The sequence below is a fragment of the Pristis pectinata genome, chromosome 25 (assembly GCF_009764475.1).
Source record: "Pristis pectinata isolate sPriPec2 chromosome 25, sPriPec2.1.pri, whole genome shotgun sequence".
NCBI lineage: Eukaryota > Metazoa > Chordata > Chondrichthyes > Rhinopristiformes > Pristidae > Pristis > Pristis pectinata.
In genome coordinates, this window is record NC_067429.1 from 2,194,180 (window position 1) to 2,206,884 (window position 12,705).

At 45.8% G+C, this 12,705-nt stretch overlaps 1 protein-coding gene across 1 annotated transcript in view; it reads left to right on the forward strand.

The window, feature by feature from the left end:
• Positions 1 to 8,884: 8,884 nt before the first annotated feature.
• odad4 (outer dynein arm docking complex subunit 4) overlaps positions 8,885 to 12,705 on the forward strand; it is a 53,498-nt gene continuing 49,677 nt past the window's right edge. The window contains exon 1 of the mRNA XM_052038732.1: positions 8,885 to 9,437. Coding sequence (XP_051894692.1) covers positions 9,315 to 9,437 — 123 coding nt within the window. The 5' untranslated portion in view covers positions 8,885 to 9,314. The remainder of the gene's footprint in view (positions 9,438 to 12,705) is intronic.

Here is a 12,705-nt window from a genome sequence, read left to right on the forward strand (position 1 = left end):
ACTCAACAGGTCAGGCAGCATCTGTGGAAAGAGAGACAGCCAACATTTCCACTCTGCAACTTTTAGTTTGAACTGTGAAAAAGAGAGATGCAAGTTGGTTTTCAGCAGGAGGGAAGTGGGGGAGGGATGTTTAGAGCAAAAGGAATGTCTGTGATAGGATGAGCTGAACTGGCTGAAGTTATCAGCACATTAAGCTGTAGGTCTGTGTAGTGAACTTTTACTGGTAAGGTGGTGGCACCTGCTTGGTAGGCTGGACATCTAGATAGGTTAAGAAAAAACTGAACTAACTTGACATAAAGACAGAAAATAGAAAATGCTGGAAAAACTCAGCAGGTCAGGCAGCATCTGTGGAAAGAGAAACTATTAACATTTCAGGTGAAGGACCTGAGAAAGAGACAAAAGTTAGTCTGGATAGCAGCAAAAATGTGGGTGAAACCAAGGGGATTTCTCTCACAGAATGATGCCAATGGGATAAGGTACTATGGCAGTGTAACTGTTGCTGCTGTGGTTCTGGCACTCTGGGACACATCCAGAAGGTCAGACTGTGTACTGAGAGAAAAAGGAAGAGGAAGCATAAATGGTTCTTATGCAGACAGGAAGAAAGAGAGAATTTGATGTTAAGTCTAGACAGAAGATGAGGTGCTGTTCCTTGAGCTTGCATTGGGTCTCATTGTAACAGTGCAAGAGGCTGCAGACAGAGAGATCAGTGTAGGAGTGGGATGGAGAATTGGAATGGCAGGCAACTGGAAGCTCAGGGTCACTCCTGCGGATGGAGCGTAGGTGTTACATAAAGCGATCATCTAATCTCCGTTCCTCCAGTATTGAGGGGACCACAGTTTGTACACCGAATGTAATACACTAGATTTGAAGAAGTGCAAGTGAATCACTGCTTCACCTGGAAAGAATGTTTGAGTCCCAGGATGGTGGGAAGGGAAGAGGTAAAAGGCCACAGCCCTGCAACAAAAGCATGGGAAAATTGCCACACAACAGGTGATGATAGAAAAGTGGAAAGAGAGTTACAAAGGGAATGATCAGAACGAAGTGCTAAAAGGGCAGGGGAATGGTGGTAGAATCTTGTTGGAGCCTGAGGAAGTTGAGAAGGATGATACATTGAATGCAGAGGCTGTTGGGGTGGAAAGTACGGACCAAGGGAAATCTGCTTTGTTCTGTCTGGGGGGAGAACACGTGAGAGCAGAGATGTGGGAAATAGATGAGATGCAGGTGAGGGTGGAGTGGGTAATTTTATGAGGTGTGATCCTGATGCATGGCCTCGAGGTTCTCAATACTATTCCGAATGCTCCCTCTCCACTCTGAGCTGCCATGGCCAGAGATTCCCAGGAGTAGGTGGGGACCTTGCATTGCATCAAGGAACACATCCTTTAATGTTTTCCTCTGTTCACCTGGTAATTTCTTCCTGTGGCAGAGCTCAGAATAAAGTGTCTGTTTTCAAAGAGTCAATGTGAGGCTGTTTCCCGGAGCTACAACTCTCAATGCACATGGTGCGACCCTGGAAAACTGTGTAACATATTAGGAATCATTGGATGATGCAGCTCTAGGAACCATTTGGCCCATCTTGCCCATGCTAGCTCTTGAAAAAGACATTCTATTAATCCCATCCAATCTGCAAATTATTCCTCTTTAGGTATACAGCCATGTACATCTTTGTTATTGAATCGGTTTCTGTTCTTTTGTCTAATAATAGTACTTCATTACAAAAAAAATTTTTCCCATCTTACCCTTTCATCTTTTTCCAATTATTTCAATTCTACTTTAAATAATACTAGGAAGGAATTAAATCGAGAATTTGCAAGAGGCAGGCTAATAGGGCTAGAGGCTGATGTTTGTTTACCTGGATGGCTTGCTTCCAGAATCCTCCAGGAAGTAGCTACTGAGTTAGTGGATGCATTTGTTATAATCTCATAAAAGTCCTTAGATTCTGGAGAAATGCCAGAGGACTGGAAAACTTCCAATGTGACCCCACTTATTCAAAAAAGGGAAGCATAAAGCAGCTGATTAGCCTAACATTTACCATTGGAAAATTGTTAGAATCAATTATTCAGGAAGTAATAGCAGCACATTTGGAATTAGAATTAGAATCAACGGCTTCACGAAGGGGAAATCATGTCTGACAAATTTATTGGAGCTTTTTTGAAGCCTTCATCAAAATGGATAGTAGGCGGATTGTATTCGGACTTCCAAAAGATGTCCCACAAGATGCCTCACAAGAAGTCACAAGAGCCCATGGTGTTGGAGGTAACATATTAGCATTAATGGAGGATTGGTTAACAGGCAGAAAGCAGCATGTGGGGATAAGAGGTTTGTTTTCAGAGCACTGACCTGTGACTATTAGGTGCCATAGGCATCAAAGCTGTGGCCACAACTGTTTACAATATATATTCATGACTTGGAGGAAGGAAGTGAATGTACAGAATCCAGGATTTGCAGATGACACAAAAACAGATGGGAAGACAAGTTGCTGGAGAAACAGTTTACAGGGAAATATTTTGCTCCAGATTCCAACATCTGTGGTCTCTTGCATCTATAGGTAAATATTGAGAGGTTATGTGAGTGCTATCTCTGGCATTTTCTGTTGTTATTTCAGATTACCATCATCTTCAGTTTTTGGGTTTTCAACTAGAGTAGTTATTTCGCAATGAATAGGATGTCCTGAGGTGAGGAAGGTGCTGTAGAAATTTGCATTCTTCCTTTGTCAGCTATTTCTCTGAGATACAGCCAATAAACATATTAAAGGAGTACAAATTCACCCCTGGCCACTAACACTGAACTGGTACATCAGCCACTGGTTATACTCACCTCTGCACATCCGGTTCCACTGAAGTCAAAGGCAGTGAATATGTGGGAGGGGCTTGCAACTGGAGGCCAATTCCCTCACATGCAACTTGCAATTAGCAGCAAAGTACAGGCAACCTCTGCATTACAGGGGAGGAGTTTTGCATTCCTCGAAAATGATCCATAATGCAATTTTTCATAACTCAAAGCTGCATCAGAATCAGACTTATTATCACTGACATATGACGTGAAATGTGTTGTTTTGTGGCAGCAGGACAGTGCAAGACATAAAATCTATAAATTACAAAAATAAATAAATAGTGCAAAAAAAATGAGGTAGTCTTCATGGGTTCATGGATGGTCATTTCCGCATGCATCAAGAAATGCAAGGTGGAAAATTTTGTGTTTATTTAATTACATTTTTCATATAGCTTTCTTAAGAGTGAATTCTTATTCCGTATCCTAGTTGTCTTGGAAGTGATTTGTGAGTTCTGTGAGGGCGAGTTTCCATTTCCTGAACTGCCGTAACAAGGGGGTCACCGGGACAAGTTTGGCACAAGTCCTACTTTTGAAAAGCCAGCAGCTGCACCATTGTGTTCTTGTACAATGCCCGGTTCGACCTCTGGAGAGCAGCGGACTGTGCTCGCTGCCTTTCCATCATTTACCATCTGCTAGAGTTACTGATATTGTCACTCGACTATCTAAATTCAAAGATGCAGAAAACTGTGATACACATTCAAGTTTTCCTGCTTAATTAAAATTAAAATTTCTTTTTTCTGGCAAATTTTATTTGTAACAAGCTTCACTTTTTGCTCAAGTGCTTTAAACCCTCCCTTGATCCTCCTGTTGCTCCCAAACAGCTTCCTGGCAACTTTTGGAAATCTTTCCAAGGTTGAGGCAATGCAATTAGATTGCATGGTGGTGTTAATCTCAGCACAGTGTATCTACCACAGGCAAAGTGCTCTAATGACAATTTCTGGTCACTTCATAGCACTCCAGATAATTGAATAGGCACTTCAAAGTCAAAGTCAAAGTCGAGTATATTGTCATCTGCACAAGTACATGTGTGCACAGGTGCAATGAAAATCTTACTTGCAGCAGCATCACAGGCACAGAGCATCAGATAAGCAGCATTCACAAGAAGAACATAAATTAAACACAATTTTTTACAAGAAAGAACATAATTAGAACAAAAAAAGTCAATTTTAGTGCAAAGGTATGAACTGTGCTTGCATGGGTGATGGCTTTCAGCATCAGACGTACGTCAAAATGTCAGCCCATCTTCTGGAGCAGTCTAGAGAAGATCTGATCATATTGTTCTCGGAGTGACCAGGTTCTTACAGTGCAGGGCTGTGCTGGACTGGGACTACTCCAAGGGTCCCTTAAATACCATCTCTCAGCTCTCAGTCTGGAGCTTTGTAAATTACATCTCTTCAAGTTCTCATTGAGATCCCTTTTAAATGTGTGGGAGGGTAGATGTTGGGCTGCTTCCTTAAACTGGATAATTTGGAACTAGGGGTCATAATCTCAGGGTGGAGAAAATTCTTGATCCATCCTGAGATTATGACCCCTACTTACAGAAATATTGGTATTGATATTTTGAAATTCCCTGCCTTGGAGGGCCATTGATGTTATACTTCAGGCTGACTTGATGGAAGTTTGGACACACTGGGAATGGAAGAATTTTGGGATCAGATCTGTGGATCAGTGCCTTGATCAGAATTTGAACTTCGGATAAAGTGATGAAACTGTTAGTAGACTAGCTGACGGTATATTTTTGAACATTGTGTCCTCAGCTGGTTACATTACAAAATAGAGGTAAACAAAGCTGTGAAACCTTGAATTCTTTTTATCAGCTTTAGGATTATACTGTCCATATTACTGATTTTAGAATGCACTACAAAATTATTTGTTACTTAAAAAAAATATTTTTATTCAGGTGTGTTTATTCCAAAAATCCATTTACTTTTATGTATGTTAAAGTAAGAGATTTGGGAGCAGGAGAAAAAAAACACAAAGGGTTTGGGGTTATCAGGTGCACAATGGAAGTTAGTGATTAAGGAGGGGCTTTGCCAACTTGTGAGGAAACATGTTAAAATATTGCAAAACTAACTGCAGAAGAGACAGGGAAGGAAATGGAAATGGAGCTGTTGTCATGCAGAGGTTATCGTTCATGTAGCATCATTGTATTAAGCAAACTCTTTCCATTCCAAGTACAACAAAAAATGCCAGAAATCCTCAGCAGGTCAGGCACACTCGTGGAGGGGGAAACAGCGTTAACATTTTGGGTCAGTAACTCTTCATCATTTCGATCCCTCATTACCTGAAGTCTGTACAGGTGCCCTTCCAGAAGATGACACAGATAATTTATCATCCTAACCCAGCCGTTCCGACTCAGACTGGAATGTCCCTGTGCTGCTCTGGCTCATGTTAAATGATAGCACAAACTGGGAATCAAACCTACCCTGGTGTGCAGTTCCAAGGCAGAAGGACATATGCTTGCCGCCCTGCCAGAGAGCAGCTCAGTATTGATTTGATTTGTGCTTTGAAATTTCTGAGCAAAATAGCAGCATGTCCCAGGTTTTGGGGGTCATTGTGGAGCCCCATTCTTGACCTTCACTGCTGGATCTTTCAGTGTGTGTTTGTGGACTTCTGTCCCGAGCACTGACCAGCTATCCATCTGTGCAGCTGTGGAGGCATCAGCATGACTGGCTGATGGAAAATCAGGGTTAAGAAAAGTTCACAAAAGAAATGTATAAATGAAGTGCTTACAATGGGGAGGGCGAAGGGGAAGTGGTGGAGACAGTTAGGGCTGATAAACAACTTCATCCAAGACCACATCAGACAAAGCCTCCTTCTCTTTTCAGGGAATCCCTCAAGATCGAGGCAGATTTGCTTTCACTTCAGTTTTGTGGGTTGATGAGACGAAGGTGTAACCTGCAGAATCCCCACAGGTTAGCAGGAGGTGCTTGACAGGATGGGATGCTGAGTAGTTTGGGAGGTGGTGCACTCTATCCATCATTTACACTGGACTTCTGTGTGCTCACAATGAATGGACTCAGAGTTCTCAGTTCCATCCCAAATACTCCTCTACTTAAGCACTCAGGGGCCATGGATTCCCACAGGTCAGTGGGAATGTTCCACTTTTTCAAGGAAGCTTTGAGAACATCCTTAAATATTTTCCCTGGTAATCTTTAGTCATGACAGAACAGAGTGTCTGATTCAAGTATTGGACATACACACAACGTAGTCCTGTCCAATGCAGCTGACTGAGTGTAATTAGGGCCACATGCTGGGGATGTCGGCTTGGGAGAAGATACTGGCATTGGTCACTTATCTAGCCAGTACATTTGGAGGACGACCGGAGGTTGATGCCATGGCGAATTTCATCATCGATTTCTGCCTTTGCTGACAGGTGGTTTCCAAGATGTGGGAAGTAGTCCATAATTTCCAGGGGCACTTCCAGCTATTTATTGTCAAGGATAGTGATGTACATTAGGGGCAGGTTGGTGCACAGGTTAAATATAAGGCCTAGTCCACAGTGTCCTTCAGTGAACAAGTCCACAATGAAGCTCACTCTTCAAACATGCACACACACAAGTGTCATCTGCATCCTGTAGCTCGATGAATTGAAGGCAAAATCACTGTAGAGGCAGTGAGGGTGCTGTCACACCATCATATCCGACCCATCTTCAAATCCACCAGCTGTCCCTATTAGTCATCCTCAATTCTTTTTTTTTATACATGGTTGCATCTCTGCCAACAAACATACAAAAAGTTATGGTTGATGGACACCCTTTTAAAGGGTAAAATTCTCTGGATTGATGATATTTTTTACAGTGAGTTGTATTTGGTCTGTAATACTGGTTATTTCAATTTTTATTGCATTGTTGGAGGTAGACAATGCAGGAGGAATTCATTAACGTGGGCAGGCACGGTGTGGGCAGGCACAGTAGTGCAGCGGTTAGTGTAACACTATTACAGTGCCGGCGACCCAGGTTCAATTCTGGCTGCTCTCTGTAAAGAGTTTGTACATTCTCCCCGTGTCTGCGTGGGTTTCCTCCGGGTGCTCCGGTTTCCTCCCACATTCCAAAGACGTACAGGTTAGGAAGGTGTGGGCATGCTATGTTGGCGCCAGAAGCGTGGCGACACTTGCGGGCTGCCCCCAGAACACGATGCAAAAGATGTATTTCACTGTGTGTTTCGATGTACATGCGACTAATAAATATATCTTATATTTTACCTTAGAAATCCTACCATTCATGACTCATGGTTTTACAAAGTGTCTGATGAAATGGTTCTTTATCTTTGCCTTTAGTTCTGTTTCAAGCAATTTGGGTGCGATGTGCCTCAAAAGCTGACATAATATATGGATCTGTCAGCTTGTCTGAGTGCAGGATGCAATTGTTTAAGAGGTTATTCATCAGGCTGTAGGAAAGACATGGGATAAATGGTTTATCATCTCTGACACAACAACAGCAGACATTTCAGCTTGAGTATTGAGTGTCGGTGTTGAGTGACAACTCCATGCTCAGCTGAAGAAAACCCTTTATCTGCTCACTCTGGCCTTCCATTGCATCATTATCTGTGAGCAAAGTACTTCAGAGCATTAAACGAAACTATATTGTAATAGACTTTGCAACTGAGGTGGAATTGTACAACTAATTGATAGGCTGTTATCTTACTTTTGCTTAACTTTATGAATAAATCCATTGTATATTCTTTAGACTATCACATGCAGTGTCTCAGCATATTATTTACTCATTGGAGACACGAGAGATTGCAGATGCTGGAATCTAGAGCAAAAAAAAACAATCTGCTGAAGGAACTCAGTGAGTCAAGCAGCATATGTGGGGGGGAAAGGAACTGTCAACGTTTCAGGTTGAAACCCTGCATTAGGACTGGAGTTTATTTATGAACTGCAGAGGTCCTGAATTATCATTTGCAATTGAGTTTATTGTTCAACCAGAACATTCTTTTAGCAAGTTATTTTGTGCTTAAGGTTCGATTGAGGTTGTACGAAGCTTGAACTGGAAACACTGCTTTGCATTGGTTGCAGAATGTCAAATCAGAAATGAAGTCAAAGATAATTTAACCACCACAGGTTGAAAGTAGTGGAGATTGAGGGACAAGTGTCAGTTGTGGCTCAAGGGTCAACAGTCTTACTTTTGGTGTGTACTGGCTTTCAGATGAGGGCTTCAAGTAAGGCTCTATCTACCTACAGTAACATCCCACACCACAGAAAAGCAGGGAAGTTGTCCCTCAATCAATAACACATTATTCCTTCACTATCTCATAGCTGTTGGTGGGAGCTTGTCGTGTGTAAATTGGCTGCCGAGTCAGTTCCCTACATTACAAAAGTGACTGCACTTCAAAAAGGCTCCAGCTCTTGCTCTTCTTTTGCGATTCTTGAAGGATCATCTGCTGAAAGGTCATCAACCAGAAACATTGGTTATGTTTATCACAATCAATCACAGATTCGTCACTTCCTTCCATCCAGTCCATCTCCACAGCGTGTTGCTTCAGGAAGGCTAGTAGTATCACCAGGGGTGCCTTGCCCTTTGGCCATTCCCTTTTCTCTCTTCTACCTTCTGGGCGAAGATACAGGAGCTTGAAAGCACAGACATCCAGACTCAAGAACAGCTTCTTCCCCACTGCTATCAGACACCTGAACCAATCAGCTCTCTCAACCCCCTTCTCAGTTGCTGCCATGTCCTTGGACTCTTATTCTACCTCTCTGGGTTATTCCACTATTGTCACTTTAGTATTTTTCTTGCACTATTTTAGGTTGCACTACAATCTTTGCACTATTCTGCTGTTTTGTGCTTATTGTTGTATTTATTCTTGTATTTATTATTACAACATACATTGTTTACTCTGTGAGCTTCACACAAACGAGGAATTTCATTGCACCCCAGTGTAGATGTCTATAATTTTAGCTAATCTATCTCTCCACAGATGCTGCCCAACCCACTATCTCCAGTACCTTTTGTTTTTATCTCAGATTTCCAGCGTCTGCAGTATTTTGCTTTTGACTAACAGAATCCTGGATCACACATCAAATATACAATGAGTTTTGCTTGAAGTCGAAACAACTCGCCGATCTTCCTGTCAATTCGTTAATGTCTTGCGAATGCTCTGTACTAACTTAGGCAAAATTTCAAGACCACGATCTTGTCAACTTTTGTTTGAAGTTGGTTGGAAGTTGTGGTCTGGGCAGCGGTGCTGTTCCGACCCGGGCCCGGACCGGGGTTATTCCGAGCACTGAGTCCTCTCTCCGTTAGTTCCATCGTAGCAGCCAGCGCTGAATGAAACTCCATCCACCGCAGGCCCCGGGTGATTATAAAATATTGGCACCAGTGAACTGACAGAAAGTAGAAATTAAGTTATCGAGAAGACGAAACCTCCCTCGGTTGGAAATGTCCCGCGTCCGGTCGTTAAGGGGTTGCTAGGAGACACCCCAGTTACATTCCAAACAGCTGGTAACCGCGGGAGTCCGGCCACGGGGAGGGCGAGGGACGGGCATGGCTGACGACGAGGAAGAGGTTCTGAGCGGTCCAGTCTGCTCCTACCTCACCTACAAGTCGGAGGGAGACCGGCTGTACCTGCTGGGAGAGTATGAGAAGGCCATCCGGAGTTACACTCATGTAAGTGGCAGCTCCGACACCCTGGCGCCGAGGCGTGTTCACCGATGGTGCGGGCTGTGGCGCTGGTTCCCTCCAGCTCGCCTTGTCCTTTCCCTGGGGAATGGGGTTAGGCGGAGTGCGGGGTCCCACCAACTGCCGGTGCCTTTACCCAGAATCACAATTCCCAGCGTATCCCGGTGATGCAATGGACTGCTGCCTCACCGAACTTAGGGAGTTGCTCCGGTACTGTCTTGCCTGGGAGTTAGTGGGCGACACAGGCTGGTGAATTCTGAAGGGAAAGCCGGTCAAAGAGCGTACTGAAGCTCCCCCCCTCCCCTCCCCTCCTCCCCCCCCTCCCCCCTCCTCTCCCCCCCCTCCCCCCCTCTCTTCCCCCCCATCCCCTCCCCCCCCTCTCTCCCCCCCCCTCCCCCCCCTCTCTCCCCCCCCCTCCCCCCCCCTCTCTCTCCCCCCTCCCCCCCCCCCCCCCCCCCCTCTCTCCCCCCCTCTCCCCCCCCTCCCCCCCCCTCTCCCCCCCTCTCCCCCCCTCTCTCCCCACCTCCTCTCCCCCCCTCTCTCCCCCCCTCTCTCCCCCCCCCTCCCCCCCCCCCCCCCCCCCTCCCCCCCTCTCTCCCCCCCCTCCCCCCCCTCTCTCCCCCCTCTCCCCCCCTCTCTCCCCCCCCTCCTCCCCCCCTCCCCCCCTCTCTCCCCCCCTCTCTCCCCCCCCTCCCCCCCCCTCTCCTCCCCCCCTCCTCTCCCCCCCTCTCTCCCCCCCCTCCCCCCCTCTCTCCCCCCCCTCCCCCCCTCTCTCCCCCCCTCTCCCCCCCCCTCCCCCCCCCTCTCTCCCCCCCTCCCCCCCCTCTCTCCCCCCCCTCCCCCCCTCTCTCCCCCCCCTCCCCCCCCTCTCTCCCCCCCCTCCCCCCCCTCTCTCCCCCCCCCCCCCCCCCTCTCTCCCCCCCCCCCTCCCCCCCTCTCTCCCCCCCCCTCCCCCCCCTCTCTCCCCCCCCTCCCCCCCTCTCTCCCCCCTCTCTCCCCCCCCTCTCCCCCCCTCTCCCCCCCCTCTTCCCCTCCCCCCTTCCCCCCCCTCTTCCCCTCCCCCCTTCCCCCCCCTCTTCCCCTCCCCCCTTCCCCCCCCCCCCCCAGTCCGTATGGCTCAACTGGTCCTTGCCAACCAAGATGCCCATCTAAGCTAGTTCTATTTGGCCCACATTCCTCAAAACCTTTCCTTTCCATGTCCAAGTGTCCTTAGTGTCCTTTAAATATTGCTATTGTACCTGCCTCAACCACTTCCGCTGGCAGCTCGTTAAATAAACCCACCACCCTCTGGGTGAAAAAGTTGCCCCTCAGGTTCCTATTAAATTCCTCCTCTCTGTTCCTATCTGTTCTGACCTGTCTGTTCTTGGATTAATCAAGCCCTCTGTCTATTACAGTACAGTGATACAAAAAAGGCACATCTAGATCCCAAAGCACTCTACAACCAATGAAGGACCCTTGATCTGAAGTACCCACTGACATGCAAGAAGCACAATTGGTGCAGAACAATCTCTGATAAATAGCTTTTTGTCAGTAACTGAGAGTCTGTTTTAGCTTTAGTTCTTTACCGAGCATATAAACGTACAAAAGAGGGGCAGGAGTAGGTTACTTGGAACCTGCTCTGTTATTTAATAACCTCATCTCCACATTCCCATCTACCTTCAGTAACCTTTCACCCCCTTAGTTATTAATGATCTGCCTTAAAAATATTCAAAGACTCTGCTTTCAGTGCCCTTTGAGGAACAGAGTTCCAAAGACTCAGAACCCTCTGGGAGAAAATAATTGTCTTGGTCTTAAATGTGTGACCCCTGATTTTAAATAGTAACCTTTACTTCTAGATTCTTCCATGAGGAAACATCCTTTCAAGATTCCCTGTCAAGATTCCTAAGGATCTCGTATGTTTAAATCAAGTAACGTCTCACTATTCTAAACCCCAGCAGATACAACTTATATCTGATACAGATACGACTTCTTGATACAGCAGATATAACCTGTCCAACTTTTCCTCGTAAGACGATCTGTTCATTCTAAATATTTGTTTAGTAAACCGTCTCTGAACTGCTTCCAAAGCATTAACGCCCTTCTTTAAATAAGACCAATCAGTCTCACCAACTCCTGATATAACTGAAACATAGTCTCCCTCCTTTTGTACTCAATTCTCCATGTGATAAGCAATAACATTCTGTTAAGATAAGGTATCTATCAGTCACATGTACATCGAAACACACAGTGAAATGCATCTTTTGCGTAGAATATTCTGGGGGCAGCCCACAAGTGTCGCCACACTTCCGGTGCCAACATAGCATGCCCACAACGTCCTAACCTGTATGTCTTTGGAATGTGGGAGGAAACCAGAGCACCCAGAGGAACCCCATGCAGTCACGGTGAGAACGTGCAAACTCCTTACAGACAGTGACCGGAATTGAACCTTGAATTAGCTTTCCTAATTTCTTGCTGCACCTTTTGCAAATGAGGGTCGTGCAGTAGATGGTCTACATGGATTTTAGTAAGGCATTTGACAAGGTTCCACATGGTAGGCTTCTTCAGAAGGTCAGAGGGCATGGAATCCAGGGAAGCCTGGCCGTGTGGATTCAGAATCGGCTTACCTGTAGAAAGCAGAGGGTTGTGGTGGAGGGAGTGCATTCAGATTGGAGGGCTGTGACTAGTGGTGTCCCACAAGGATCAGTTCTGGGACCTCTGCTTTTCGTGATTTTTATTAAGGACTTGGATGAGGGGGTAGAAGGGTGGGTTGGCAAGTTTGCAGATGACACAAAGGTTGGTGGTGTTGTGGATAGTGTAGAGGATTGTTGAAGATTGCAGAGGGATATTGATAGGATGCAGAGCTGGGCTGAGAAGTGACAGATGGAGTTCAATCCGGAAAAGTGTGAGGTGGTACACTTTGGAAGGACAAACTCCAAGATCACTGAAAGTTGCCTCGCAGGTGGATAGGGCAGTTAATAAAGCTTATGGGATGTTAGCATTCATAAGTCGTGGGATCGAGTTTAAGAGCCACAAGGTAATGATACAGCTCTACAAAACTCTGGTTAGACCACACTTAGAGTACTGTGTCCAGTTCTGGTTGCCTCATTATAGGAACGATGTGGAAGTGTTGGAAAGGGTGCAGAGGAGATTTACCAGGATGCTGCCTGGTCTAGAGAGTATACATTATGAGGAGAGGCTAAGGGAGCTATAAGGCCCTGGAGAGAAGGAAGATGAGAGGAGACATGATAGAGTACAAAATATTAAGAAGAATAGATAG